This window comes from Nicrophorus vespilloides, unplaced genomic scaffold, assembly GCF_001412225.1.
Source record: "Nicrophorus vespilloides isolate i.1.1-1 unplaced genomic scaffold, Nicve_v1.0, whole genome shotgun sequence".
NCBI lineage: Eukaryota > Metazoa > Arthropoda > Insecta > Coleoptera > Silphidae > Nicrophorus > Nicrophorus vespilloides.
Window position 1 is genome coordinate 225,956 of NW_017100112.1, and position 16,334 is coordinate 242,289.

The 16,334-nt window shown below is 31.7% G+C and overlaps 1 protein-coding gene across 1 annotated transcript; it reads right to left on the bottom strand.

Moving 5' to 3' along the window:
* Nucleotides 1-1,113: 1,113 nt before the first annotated feature.
* LOC108568620 (excitatory amino acid transporter 1) lies at nt 1,114-14,667 on the bottom strand. The gene is made up of 9 exons (XM_017929818.1): nt 14,339-14,667; nt 10,263-10,716; nt 6,262-6,304; nt 4,025-4,064; nt 3,781-3,964; nt 3,485-3,718; nt 3,228-3,419; nt 1,964-2,098; nt 1,114-1,807 (listed from the first exon to the last, which is right to left on the bottom strand). Exons 2-9 carry the CDS (start codon nt 10,700-10,702, stop codon nt 1,648-1,650), a joined length of 1,428 nt encoding a protein of 475 aa, XP_017785307.1. The 5' UTR covers nt 10,703-10,716; nt 14,339-14,667; the 3' UTR covers nt 1,114-1,647.
* Between the last annotated feature and the right edge of the window lie 1,667 nt (nt 14,668-16,334).

The following is a 16,334-nucleotide window of genomic DNA, read 5'->3' on the forward strand; positions in this document are numbered from 1 at the left end:
ATTTGTCTGTTCTTGTTTGTACTTACATAATTTTAATATAATGTTTATAATTTTATTCTAAAAAGTAATAAAGATTTATATATTAATCTCATCGTTTCATTACCATTACATATCTACATGTTATTGTTAGAAAAAGAAGGTAAACGGCAAATCGAGTAAAACAAACAAAATGTGCATTGTAAATTAAATTTATTTAAAAAAACGATCATAGCTAACAATATTATTTAAACTAATCCAATAAAATCTGCGCAACAGACTTTAAATATTTTCACAATTTAAACTCTCAAATCAATGAAATAAAAATAACAACTAAAATAATTAGAAACTTGGATCAGAGGCAGTTTATTGTCTTTAAAACTATTAGAAGACAAACAAAATAATAATAATAAAAATAAACAAAATAACAACTGGGTGAAAAAATTAACAAATATCGTTAATTATTAAAAACAATAAACAATGGCACATTTTTCTAGAAGACCCATTATACATTAATTAAAATTAGTTTCTCTTATATCTTTCTGTTTTTTTTTTATATTAATTAGTAGCATGCTTCTTAAACGGTATACGGAATACTGATTTATTTAATTAGACATCGATTCTACCGCTACTTCTCTAAAATACAATACAATTCGTATTATATGATATTTTCTTATTAATTATTGTTATAAGATACATACTGAGAATTCACATCTAATATCAATCTAGTTATCGGAATAAATGCTTTTCATCATTTACCATAATTTTCGATATAGATCGATGAGTATAATTCGGTGAGTTTAACGTAAATACCTAGAAGCTCGATTGTTTTTTTTTTGTAAATATATATTTAGTTATCAAACAAAATTTATTGTCACAATTTAGCAACTAGTCATGTTTAACTTACAATTATTAACTAGCTCTTCTCGTTTATGGTAATTATGTTACGAAGACACCGACATTTATTATTAGATTCGAAACAGCTACAAAAAGAAATATATATATGTGTGTATGTATGTATGGAATTTCAACGAATATCATTTGAACAAATCAAGAAAATCTATGAAAGGAAAACAATGAAAATAAATTGCTGCTATGGTAACGAGATGTTGGTGAATTGTCAAAATGCGGGAACAGAATTCTAAAAGTAATTCGAGTTAAAAATAGCCGTGCCTTCAAGAGGGAGACGGGTTGCAACTAAAGTAAGTAACTCAAGATTACTTAACTTATGTATATATATATATATATATTACACTAATATTAATCGTAAAAACAATTATTTCCATTTACTGTATATATATATAATATATATATTACACATTGTCTAATCGTACATGCACAAATTAAATCGGTGATTAGCTTTGTTGAAACACAAATGGCGTATTACGTCATTGACAGATGTCAAACCAAGATTGAACAGAATTTGATTTCGAGACTTTTATTCGAATGATTTTCTTTCATCCTTCATATGCGATTTGATAAGAGTAGGAGAAAATCGTCCGAATGATCACGTCCGTATTGTTTGGCAGTTGCTTTCTATACGAAATCATCTCGCTAATAATAAATTATGTAAAAATAAAAATATATAATATTTCAGTTTCTTTTGTCCTTCCTTCCTCTGTTCGCGTTGTCCATTCGTTTTTTTTTTTTTATAATGAGTGAGTGAATCCTTTAAATTCGAGTGTCCTTTGCGATTTCGACGAGCTCGTGAGGATCTGCGTTGTTCTTGTCGTTGTCGTCGTATTTGCCAAGCTCTCCTTTGCTCAGCATATCAACCAATCGGGCACCCAGGGAGTCGCACATCACGTTGATGGTCGTACGGAAGCGATCGCTAAAAGCGAGAGAATTCATCAGATCGTGAAACGATAGGGTTTTTAATTAAATCGAACGATTCTCAATTAGATTCAGGAATGAACAAGAGTCCTTTCGGCTTTGTCGGAATCGATCATCGGTCCGTCCGCTCGACGGCCGAAACAATGGTACTTACAGCAGCCAATCGACGGCTAGGATCAGGGTGACATCTTCGGCTGGTAGACCCACGGTATCCAATACCATTACCATGGTTACGAGACCGGCTTGCGGAATGCCGGCTGCACCTATACTAGCCGCTGTTGCGGTTATGCTGGAAATACAATACAATAATTTATTATATTTAAAGTTTGTTCATTATTAACTTATTATAAATCTAAAAAATCTGTCTGAAAATAGTTGCTACATTTTAATTTCTCGTCCAGATTATTGGATTTAATTAATTTCTCTTAACATGTTTATCAGATTTTTTTATGAATATAAGTATGCGATATCCAAACTTTGTTTAAATTCGTTGCGCTTTTGTTTTACGCTGCTGTTGCATCAGAGATAATCTTACATGCTTAATTATTTAACTGCTGTAACATAACTAAAACTTTAAAATACCAAGAAAACAACCAGCAAAATGTCAAAGACTCAAACGAGGCTACTGAGAAGTTTTGCTGTTCTCGGTGCATAATTTCAAAATTGTGGTAACACATTAAAGTGTGTAAAATTAACAATGTGATGATTATCGTTGATTCTCGTAAAAAGAAGTGTGGTTGTAAGCCAAAAGATTAAAGCCAACATATTCATAACATTTACAAAATTCCCTTCCGCAAAAGAAGCACATTAAGATCAATGACACATGAATCCATTCCTAAAAGTTACATTATACGGCAGATCGAAAAAAGGAAAAGAAATTAAGATAGTTATAAGTGTCGTAAATCGTTGTTGACCCATGTGACTTCTATATAATGTGATGTTATTTTTTTTCAAAATAAAGTTTAAAATATGTTAAACTGTTGTATCTATGATTTATCTATGTTTCCTCTTTGAATTCATTACTGAATACATTTTTATTCAGTAATTCTTCATTTCTCCGGACAAAAATCGCAGTGAAAAAATATAGCAACTATTTTCGGACAGAGGAAATACAATTTAAAATAAAATTACATAATTATTAATATTTTATAACTTAAAAAGATGGAAGAGTTGGTTTCGTTGTATGGTGGTAAAAAGGAAAGCGTCAAGTGGTATTCGCGCTATTCAAGGATTCAAAGCCGCTTACGACACGATCTGTATCGGAATTTTCATGATGTGCGGTAAAATAGGATGTGCAAATAAGAGACTCGTTAGAAATACGCACTAGATCGAATAATTGCATGGTACTTGAAAGGATTATTAATTTATATATTGATTATAGTTATAATCTATATACTGCTATAGTGAGAATGCTTTACCTGACAGCAACGACTTGTCCGAAGCTAAGTGGAATCGATCTGAATTGAGCGATGAAAATTGCAGCGATGGCTTCGTACAGAGCAGTTCCATCCATGTTTATAGTTGCTCCGACTGGGATCACAAACCTGGTGACCCTCGGGTCGACTCCCATCCTGTCTAGTGTTTGGATGGTGATAGGCATCGTTGCAGAACTGCGACGTAATCAAATAAAATAGTAATTTTATATATTGAGTTTTGGTTTGATGGAAATCATCACCTGGAAGCTGTTCCGAAGGCTGTGACCAGGACCTGACTGAGTTTGCCGATGGTCTTGAAGGGCAGAGTTCGCGTACAAATGAAATAGATCACGGAGAGAGTACCGAAGCCGTGCAGGAATAATCCCAACATCACCGTCATAAAGTACATACCGAGGCGACCAACCAATTCCCCGAAACTCTCGGTTTCCATCACCTTAGCGGAAACCAGGAAGAACACACCGAGCGGAGAGATCCTGAACGATAAAGATACCTTAATTAAGATATTTAAATTCGATGATTGAAAGGTCCTTAGTACCAAATAACCCAACTGGTGATGATCATCATGGCCTCGCTCAAAGTCTCGAAGAACACCAGCAGCGGCTTTCCCTTCTCACCCATCGTTCCCAAACTTATACCCATGACCACACCGAAGACCACCATACCTAAAACGTTCGTTGTCCCTTCGTATGACTCATAGAATTTCCATTGCTCCAAAGGAACTAAAAATGCGAGAAAAATATAATTAATACACAAAAATTACAAGCGGTTATTCAACTCACTGCCTGTTGCATTTTCGGGCATCACCAACTTGGTCTGAGTCTGCAAAGAGAAAAAAAATGAAAGATCGAAATAACAGTGAAAGTGATATATTTTTGTACGCTTGTAAATTGATCGCATCACTCTATCTTCCATTCGAAGGGTCGAGTCGATCTCAATTCCATTAGAGCCGTTTCCCAACTTCCAATAGTTTTACTTTATTTACTAGACGAGACTAGAGAGTTGATCAATTAACGTCGCCTCTAATTTAATCGTTCCACACGCAACTTGTTTATTTACCACGCACTGTCATTAATTACGTCCACTCTCAGTCGACGTTGCATGCTCATTTGCAATTCCACATACTATTTGTACAGCAATATCTAATTATTGACCATTGTCAATTTGATATTGTTGTAGACGCATATATTCGAAATTTGTAATTTACTTCAACAGTATTAATTATCTGCACATCAAATTATTCCACATACAAATCAATAGTCAAATTCTACTGAAACACATATTCATAGATCTCAATAGTTATAAATTCAAATTGAATGTGACAATCAGCAATCAATTCTTCAACATTAATTTTGTATGAAAATATATTAATTTATTATAACTTTCGTACAATAAAAATATAACAAAAATGGAATTTAAATAGCTGCAATATTTAAACTGATTGCATAACTCTTCACATATTCTTAATGAATAAAAGTAATTTAAATTACTGATTAAGTTCATAAACATATTGATTTATAACTCGAGTAGTTAAAATTCAATGAAAATTCATACTTTCTTATAATCACAAAACATTTATTAAATTCATAAGTGAATCAATAAGCTTCAAAGTTTTGAACTTTTTCGATATTCTCAGCGAGATATGTAATGTAGGTTGCCGAACTCTAAACTCAATTTTCATTCGTTTTGTAGAAGTTATTAAATGTTCGATATATTTATAAATTTAAGTAATAATTCAAAAAATATGCTTATTTTATGATTATGTGAATTTGTATGCAATTAATAATGTAAGTGATAACGTCAAATTTCGATATTTTTAGGAATTTAAGCAATAATTGAAATTATTTCTTTTACTAACAATATGTGAGTTTTCATAGATTTTTGTACTTCTTGAGTTAAATATTGTAGCTCAATATCTATAATTTAAAGATTTAAATAATTATTTCAATGAACATACGAGATAATCAAATTACTTTTTTTTATTAAGAATGTGTGGAGTTTCTTGAAATTGGAATTACTTGCACTGCAGTACTTCAATAAAAAAATATTTCAAAATTGTATAAGACTTACACTTTTTTTTAATTATAAATATGTGAAGTTTTATAAAACAGTAATTTTCTGGATATTTCGCGTCTCGACTTATTTTCTATTATTAACATTGAAACTTCTTTGTGGATTGCAGTGAGAGAGACACGTGGGAGTGAGCGAAAGCTTTCAGAAGAGTTCGGATGGTTTGCATTACATCGAATGCAAAAAAATTCCATGGAAATCCGTCGAGGGATTACAGCGAGCGAAACTTTTTAATACAAATTGCAAGGGAATTACGATGCGCGGCAAAAGGGAAGAGAAGAATCCGAGCGTTCGGGTTAGGAATGTGAAGAGAGGAGATCCAGCACGAAGCATCCTGCAAATGATCATTTCATACGCGTCGCGAGAGGATGCAAGCAGCAATGGAGCTTCCTGCAATTACTGTTATTGAATTCACTCCTCCTGCGATGATTTTCACCTCTTCTCTCCAGATATTCTTGAAATGATTTGATATACCCACGCAAAATATATGTGTCGACCTTTTACACGTCATCATCAATGTTCCTTCTATCGAGTGGAAAGAAAATTTCCGAGCATATATTTCCGAATATATAAATTGGTTTATCTTGCAAATTTTCCATTCAATCCACACTAACTTATATTTTGATTTCTACGTTCAATATAAACTGTTTTGAATATTTAGGAAATATTGAATACAATTTATGTAATTTCATTTTCAAAAACACGGATTGAATTACAAAGCACACTTGTTAGATGTCTCGCATTATCGATTCGTAGCAGGGGACGCACATCCTCGTCCTGCTGCGATCCTGGTGCGGCTTGTTTTGTATTTAAACAGCAAATCCGTACAGGAAAAAAAAGTTATGCATCGACCAGAGCAAAAAAAAAGTCCTCCCTCCGTCGTCCTTCATCAAACACCCACGCAACTTAAAAGAACTGCAAGGTATTCAAGGTAATAAATCAACGTTACCTGGGCGATTGTGGCCTGTACCAGATTCGGTGGGAACAGGTTTCTGCAAAACAAAAAGAAAGAAAAATTAAATAATCAGATAATAACAATGCTACATATACAATTCAGTTGCATAATGTGAACGTGCATAAACTTGTTTATTATTTTCAAAGACAAAATATGTTTAACATATCAAGCAATCAAATCATGTTTTAGTCGTTAAAAATAATTATACTTTTAACAGTTAATTCAATAGAAACGGACAAAAAATCAAGTTATGAATGAACTATTTTTATATAATATTTATTTGATGCACTTCTTTTTTTCTCCAAAGTAAAATATTAAGTAATTTCAGTTAATTTCTACAAATTAAGCAATCAAATCATGTTTGATTAATATAGAAATTAATGATAATCATTATGAAAATGTATTCCGAACTGAATTATTTATAGTAAACGTGAGCAGTAGTGAAAAGAGGAATCAGAGTCATGATTTTTTTTAAGGTCGCTTCTAATTACAGAACTTGCTAATTGGAACTAATTAGAAGATGAGCAATGCACGTTAATTAATGTGAGGTGCACAAACGCATGTAACTGAATCGTCGATCGATGCGATTCAAGAGTAAATATAATGCAAGCATTATTCGATATCCAGGCTTTCCATCCGTTAATTAATAATCCGGTTCGTATATGTCGATGTGGAGAGTGTATTTGAGGCAGCACTGAAATTGCAACTTCAATAATTCCTGCGGTTTTCCAACTGCACTCGCATCGAAATTAATTAATATCCTGTATCAGATATTGACTGTTTTTAGCACGGTTTTCCATCACGTTCCAATTTCATGAAGTTGTCAGGTAACAAGTCTATTCCTTCTTTTGAATGCGTATAACATTCGTGATTGGCACTTACAAAATAAGGTCGTTTCTTTTAATAAAAACTATATTTTTCTGATCCATATTCAATTAACCCAATTGATATTAAATATTCTTTTGTTTTTATTCAACTTTAAGTGCGTACAAGGAATGATCGAATACAACGATTTACAATGGTTTCTTCAATCAATTTCATCGCAAATTAGCTTTTGCTCGCATTCCAACCTTGATTTAATCGATTCTCCACTTGAATTAGATTGTTCAATTAACAAAGATTATTTAATTCAAACCAATGTTGATTGTTATTGCACTAAACAAAGTTTAATTATTGAAATAGTATGAAACAACAACATTGATTATATACAAGTTAATTTTATGAATGGTTGAATTTGTACATCATCTTTTAATACATAATTCAACTAATGACTCGAATTTGTATTCCATCAATGAATTTGATTAAAGTTATTTGATTGAGTTATTAACGAGGAAATCCGTGCAGAATTTGAATGAAAGCTTCTTGTGGAATGTGCGTAACAGATTGATTACATCATAGACAATTTATTGTAATATTTTTAGGAAGAAACCAAATATTGATGATTTCTTTGAAAAGAGTTTTCAGTTTGCTAGTCTGGTTGAAATTGGCGAACATCTGCATCGTGCAGCAGCCAAAATCCATTAGCTTCTAACAGAGGCTTTTCGAAATTTACGTCGATATTTATCTGAGCAATATTTTCATCTTTTTTATGACGTTATGTTTTGTCTGAAAACGAAAAACTTATTTTCGTATGCTTTTTATTTGAAGTTTTTCTTTTATAAATAGTTTATTACATATTGATATTCTTAGATTGTCTGACTTATTATTAGCTTAATTATTTAATTAGTTAATGTTATTGTGTGATCTTATGAATAGTAAGTAGTATTAGTTATTATTTATGTTAATGATGTCTAATTGATTATGAATATTAAACTAGTGTAGTTTATACTATAAATAAAATGTTATTATGAATGAGCTCAAGCATTTCCTCTGGGAGATAGTGGAAATATAACAGATTTTAGATGATGTTCGTGTCTATCTTTCACATTCGAAGTTCGTCATATGAATGGGAACGCAGTGGATTCTGATAGACGTGAACGTGTGTGTAGTATGGATGTACGGAGTGTGAATACGGGCAGTAGCAGGACATAGCTTATTGTAGCAGGAAATTTTGATGTAGATGCTAATGATCTCATGTCGCGGTATATCCGGGCCCATTGCGAGACAGAGTGACTGAGCACAAAACGTTCGTCACGCATGGATGTATAAACGTGTTACGAACATTCACATCAATCTCTGTACATCAATTGATGTACTAGAAAAAAAAAACAATATGCTAAAACTCATCTCATTTCGAATGCGAATTTATGTCTACCACGGCTAGAATTCCAATCACTACGTATTACGCATCGAATATTTCATTCATAAATACAATTAAATATGCTTAATGACATTGAAACTACAACAACCAATTTAGTCAGAAATTTAGTTAGAGATTTTGCGCTTTTTTGCATTTTTATTTAGAACTATAATAAATGAATATGATATACTTTTACAAAACTTAAGTCAAATGGTCCAATAAAAATTAGTTAATAAATAAATACAGTGGAACCTCGCTTAACGAGTTTAATCCGTTCCAAAATTTCCGGATTTTTACCCGTATAGTGAAACATTTTCAAAAATACACATAATATGTGTACACAAGTTTTAAAAATGATGTAGCAGGCGCGCAATCCGCGTCTTCTCTTCTCATCGTCACTCGTTATGCGAAATTTCGCTCGTTAAGCGAGTCATTTTTTCTTACAATTAATTTTGTTCGTTAACCGAAATGCTCGTTATGTGAGTTACTCGTTAAGCGAGGTTCCACTGTATACCAAAATCAGATTTATTGATACATGAAAATATTGATTAATTCATTTTTATGATGAATTGTTAATAATAATGTTAAATATTGGAATTAATTAGTATTTATTACAGCAATACCTCGCATAGTCCGCTTTCGATCAATCCGGATTCATTATAGTTCGATTTACAAAATTTCAAAAGAAACTAAATTAGAATTGAGCAAATTCTAAACAGAGTCTAAATGCATACAAGTTGCAGCTTTAAAGTTCTCGTTTAGTCCAGATTCAAATAATCCGAGATATTGGTGGAAACAATTACTCGCACTATGCGAGGTATTGCTGTACAAACTTTATAGTATAACTTTACTTAATAAATTGAATGGATGATAGGAAGATTGTTTTATTTGATTGTTTCAGTTAAAATTGCAGAAAAGATTATCTTTCATATTAATAAATGATTCATCGTCAATCGTTTAATCTACTTCAGTACTAATTATAATGTTATATAAATATTTTCTCTTTGTCTTTAAAAATGTACCTCGTATAGTGCGGGTAATCGATTCGTTCAATATACAGGAATAGTTGTAACCGGACTAATTGAGAAACTTGATACTATAGACGAAAAGTACTGAACGGTCGTACTGAATGATTTATGTATAATGTAATATATTTGTGTACAATTTTTGTAGAATTTATTTGTATTTACTCACAGCAGACTATCGTGAATTCGTACTGATAGAAGCCGTACTGTGTGAGGTATTCCTGTACAGTGGAACCTCGTTTAATTAGCACCTCGCATAACGAGAATTTCGCTTAACGAGCAAAATAAATAGTGAGAAAAATGACTCGTAAAATGAAATGCATTATCGTATATTATATTAGATTAGATGGGGAAAATTGTTTTACTATACGAGTAAAAATCCGGAAATTTTGCTCGTTAAGCGATGTTCCCCTGTATTTAGGATTTAATCCATATTTTTATTAAATATTTATGTATTTTACCGAAGTCTTTCTTTCAAATTATAAGTAAATATTTGTTTTATTATAAATATTTTCAATAATTCACAACATCTGTAAACATTTGAATGATTATTTTAATTGAAACTAGTTTTATATATATAAGGAATATTAACGATTTTAATCTTTATGCATGAGGCTGCAACTATATATTTCAGTTCTTAAGTTATAATAATTTAACGTGTAAAATCATAATTCTATCAGATTTCATTGATAATCTTATCGTTTTAGGCTACAAAGTATAGTTTATCTTACCGGATCAAGTCTAGCAGGGTGTCCTGTGTGAGGACGTGCCGAGCGGTCTGCCTGGAAACACTGACCACATCCTTGTAATCAGCAGCTGCGCTGGTTCCGGGACGAATCGTGACGACAAGGATGATGCCCAGGATAACGGCACACACCGTCGTTGTCGCGTAAAACAAGATGGACCGCATTGCGATTTTCTTGGAGAGGCTCAGATCTAACGACCCTATGGCGCCGATCACCGAAGACACCAGCAACGGGATGATCAAGGCCTTTAGCATCCGCAGGAAAATGTCTCCAGGAAATTGAAGGTACATCACCTGACGCGGCGTCCATTTCTCCTCCTGCGTCGACCGCAGGATGCATCCCAGGAGCGTGCCTCCGAGCACACCGCACACCGTCAATATCGTCAGCAGGTTTGACCTGAGGAAGGACTCCTTGTGGCGCGGCATCTTTATTATCTAATCTGCAAACAAAAAAGTTTAAAATTATACACAATTGCAATACTAAAGTACTTTGAAAATTGAAATTTGTTTTGATTATAAACGTGGATTTGGCGACCAACGTGGGGCAACAATTCCAACATAATTTGCAATATTAATTGAAAATATTTCGTTTCAATCATTGCTCGTATGTTTTAGATAAACGTTGCTGTCTTTAATAGATTAAAACAACAGAAATAATACGTTAATAATTTAGTAAGCCAAATTTTGGTTATAAGCCACTTATATAAAAATAATCAAATATTACAAGAAAATGGAATTATTTGTTTTTGTTGGAAGTATGAAAAAGTTAGTAATGCATAAATATATAAGAAACTATTAATAAATTTAATGAAACAGGTAGCTTATTCACTGTATTTAAATACTAATTGTAGTATTAACAACATAAATAAATGTTAGTACAATGCTGGAGACAATTTGCATTCGCGCGTGCCGCGAAATAATATCTATTATCTGCACAACAGCTTCATCAATATTGAAAACGTCTCGATGTTACGTAAAGCGAATGCATTTACCCAGCACCTCTGCGGAGGCTCATTGAGATGTACTTGTAAGTAAGAGCAAGCAGGAGCGAGCACGTACGTATCGTGATTATAGTTAAAACGAGTTTTGTTTTCGGTTTATCGTTATTGCGTAATATGTAAAGTGCCACCTTTTTTTTATTCTCTTTCACATTAGTTTATTTGCAGCCGCCGTTAGGTTTCTCAGAATATATAAATATTTTTTATTTATTGACGTAAACATAAATAGAAGATTAGTTGTGATTTTCGCCTAAAAGTTATTTAAGTTTGTTACAATTTTTATTTGAATCCGCATCGACGATAAGGAACTTTAGGTGTGCGAAATGCGAATATGGTAGGCGTATCTGCAAATATTGACTTTGATTACAACATTTTCCCCCTCAGATGTTCAAATCTGCGTGACTATCTTCGCTATTTCGATAATATTTATTGATTCCGGGATTATTATTTTTTAATGTTTTAGTAAACGTTCACATCGAATCATAGCATTAATTTTGAACTTTCTATAATTTGTAGTAACAACTTTCGAAATCATTATTTTTTGCTGTAATTGAATTAGATTTAGATTTAATTTATTACTAACATCAAAAGATACTTGATTATTATCTGCATAAGTAAATAGTAAATATTATTTACGTTGAGAAAGAAAATGCGCTTATAAGTCAAAATATAAATGATGTAATCTCGTCAAGTTATTATTATCAAAAATATTATTCTCTATTTCATATGTGATTGAAATTTTATACATTAATTACGCTTAAAACTAAGTATATATAATTAAACAAATTAACATGTATTGCGTAGTTTGTTTTAGTTTTCCAATTATATTTGATGGATGAGAGACTAAAGAAAATAGCAATGTAGTAGTGGATGGATGTGGGACATCATCAAGGTCGATTCACTTTTCCATTTCAGCTAATTTGTCCGTTAATACATATTTTGCAGTTAATCTGGTCGTCGCTGCCTTGGTTCGTGCAGGAAAGTGTTGATTCAAATTGCGATCAGCCCAAGTTGATGGAGTAATAAGTACATGTGTGTGTAACCCATGTATGCGGGTCTTGAGTGCAGGAAACCATTAAATCCAATAAAATTACATAAATAGGAGTTAGGACCATTCAGGTCCGAGAAACAATAAACGTCTGCGACCTATAAATAGAGCCGCAGGATTTCGCAGGAATCTGTCATTAGGCTGCCAAAAATCAGGTCGAAAATACGGAATGCGAAAAATTCCGACTATTCAGGTTACCGGCCGGAAATACGCGCAGTTTATAAAAAGACACGATTTCAAATGGTTTTTTGATAAAACGAAGAAAACAAAAAAAAAACGTAAAGTTGAAATGCTGCACATTGGGAAATCGCAACATTGTTTTATTTTTTGTTGTTAATGGTAATGCGAGATCCATTGCGTAATGAATCCGCTGATTTCCAAGAAGTTAATTGAGCCATCCTCGCTGCTTAGATTTGTCTTTCTCGGTGGTTTCGTCTCTTTTAAAAATAGAAGCGCGCGCATTTCCACGTCTACTTTAAATAACTCCTTCGTTTCGACCATGTCCAATCTCTATTTATACATCCCTAGGTGGTACAAAGCGACATCTTCGCAACCTAACACCGAGAGGACCACGCGCGCATTCTTCGAAGATCAACAAAAAAAGAGAGAAGCCAAATGACCTTTACCGCTTAAGAAACGATCCGATTCTCCTCCTCCTCCTCATCGTTGCTTCTCTTTCTCGTTTCAAGTCGCATGCAAATTTCCAATAACAACAACGAATTTACAATTCAAGCATATCAAATTGTTGTTGCGCGCATTGATTTATGAAAAGCTATGTGCATAATTAAGTGTTCCTTATTGCGTTTAAATAACGCGATTTATACGCGGACCGGTTTCTGTTTTTTTTTTGCATTTCGTTCCTGAATTTTGATATCCATTCATTCACACAATCGCATAATATACATACCGCCTTACATTCCATTTATTTTCAACGTGCAATTATTTAAGGACAAATAAAACTTCATGTTGAAAAAACTTAATATATAAAAAAAATACATTAAATAAATTAAAATTAAGTTAAAATCCAAACAATTTACTAATAAAAGAAAAATATACATTAATAAGTTACAGATCATTAAGAAATATGCAATAAATCAATACAAATTTAGCGTTTATTAACAAAATTTACACATATTGAATTTATTTAATAAGAAAAACTCTGAAACATCAAAACACAGTTTATATTTTGTATTTAATACAAAATTATTTATAAATCAATAGAAAATGTAATAATATAGTAAATAACATTGCTTCTAAAGTGCAAATAAATTTATATATCTTAAATCATTTTGTACAAAAACGAACTATAAGAAATTTAAAAAAAAGTGTTAAAATTTTAAATTTATCTTAGTCTTAATTATGAATAAAATAAATAAATAAATTCATTTTTATAAATAATAAAGATCTAAATCTAAATAATTGTATTGATAATAAAATAGTGGATAAATGAATCATATTGATTTTGAATAATTAAAAATTTAGGATATAAAATATCCGCATGTTTATATATTTTTTTACTTTTCGAATGTTAGGGTTGTTAGCCTTGAATAGGGTCGATGCCCATGATGGAATTAAATTAGTAAAGTAGAATTAGTAACAAGTCTATGTTAGCAAAATTTCTTAATATAATATCAAATTATGTTTAAATTTATATTGTAATTAAAAATTTAGCTTATCTTACTTAATGATTAATATATTTAGTTTTTCAATAAGGTATTGAAAATATTGAAGGAAAATTGGTATAAATTTGGACGCAGGAATAAGAGAAAAGAAAGTATTAATAGTGTTAATTGTTTGCATTAGCGCTGTTTGCGCAAACAATTTGTACAATATTTCATCTTTTTCTTTTCCAATTCGGTAATTTGTTGTGCGCGTTCGCTCCTCTTTTTATTTGTGATGTTTGTAAACACCGAGAACCGCGTGTTGTGCAACAGAAGTGTTAAATTAACGTCGCGTCCCGGAACAAGTTAAAAGTTTCAATTTGTTTTACGTTTGCGAATTGGCAAAAAAACTCACCCCTCTGTTCAACAGGTACACAACTAAGTGTGGAAGCCGTCTGCGGGTATCGAAAATTAGACACGAAACTGAACGGAAACGGAGGATTATTATCAGTCCTCTCAATTATTTTCTCTGTTTTTTTTTTTGTTGTTGTTGTACGTTTATTTTCGAAGGAAAAAGGATAACTAAATCCTTTTTGCTCTTGTTGCTGAATTCCTCGATGGACAGAAGACACTGTTGTGACTGAGTGTGGTATTTTACACGGCGACGCACGCGTTCCTGACGACGGTCACCCGCGAACTAAATCATGATTTCATGATCTCTCTCCACGCAATGTACCCAATTGTAGTCCCACCGGATCTCGCGAATATACGGACAGGGACGGACCTAGGGGGATGCTACTGAATTACAGCCAATTAACGGTCGCAATTAGCGACGAACGCTCCGCCCATTCGCCGTAATTTCGACAGTTTTTTTTTGCTGTATATTCGTTTTACATCATGGTTTTCGTTTTTTTTTATTGTTTGCTGTAATTCGAATCAATTACCATTCGTCCATCCTCCCAATACTTTATATCATCATATCCTTTCCTCAATTCCTTAATTAAACTGTTTTCGCACGCTTTTTGTATATTAATTTTCATTATTCAACATTCATTAATATATTTAGTATCATTTATTTCCTATTGAAATTGTTACATTATTTGTGTCTATAATGTTATATATTATTATACATAATGTATAGTTCAAGAACCGACAATTAATTAGATTCCAAGCACGAATTCTTCATATCGAATCATAATAAATAATGAATAAAATCAATCTTCGAAACTTCTCGAATTGTATAACAAAAAAAAAACGTTATATAATCAATATATTGCTTAAAATTCCATTCACGACTTACGTCGTCTGTATATTTTAACAATGAATGAAGGACGTGTTTAATATTTTCGCCAGTTAAAATTTGCAAATAAATAAACTATGTATTATTATTTAATAATGAATAATAATTTATTGATAAGTAGTTTGTTTTGTAGTGTGATATCAATTATATATTTTCCATTTTGTTCCATGACCTTTTGTCATCTTTATGACAACTTCATGATAAAACTGCTGGTACTTATCAGCAAAAACTGAACCAAGTGCGAAGACGATTCAACAATTCTATTCATCTTGTCTTTGATTGCTTTCTCTAGTTTCATTAGTAGTTGACAGTAAACAACTGAATTGTTCGTTTGGTTCCCTGTGATGGTTCATCATGCTTGAATCATGATCGTTTTCGATTGATGTGATTGTAGACAATCCATTTTTCATCACCAGTGATGATTTGTTTAAAACAAGTGATGATTTCTTCATTTCATTAAGATTGATATATGAAGATTCTAAATGAGTCCAAGACATTTAAGTGATATTCAGATGTTGTGTGTTTTAATGTATAACAATTATACAACGATTAGATTCAATTATAATATAATTTGGTCATCATAAAATTCAGGTTGGCCAGAATGTTGGTCATGTTTGAGTGAAAAATCTCCAAAACGGATTATAAACATCATACACTTCACATACATCCTTGTGAGCTTCAGCAGTTTTCTTGCCTTTACGGAAATAAAAAAAGTAAAATACATCGAAAATGTTCGCTTTTGCATTCTTGTTAAAATTGAGTATAAACTAACAGCTACAAACATAATTACGCGAAATTGGATTCTAAATGAAGCTAAAACTGAAATCTTTCAAATGACAAAAGGAAAAAAATCATGACATTGACAGATGTCTTTCAAAAGTAACTTTCTTGCCAACACAATATTATGCAATTAAAAAAAATAACATTTCAGAGCATTTATTTTGGTTTGTGCAGCTTTACGTATTTGATTATACATAATATAATAATATAAAAAAATTGTAGATGAATTTGCAATATTATTAATAGAGATGATATTACATAAACTATTTATACAATTTTTATAATATTCAAATTGTGCTTATTTTTAATTTGATTATTAGATTTGATTTTG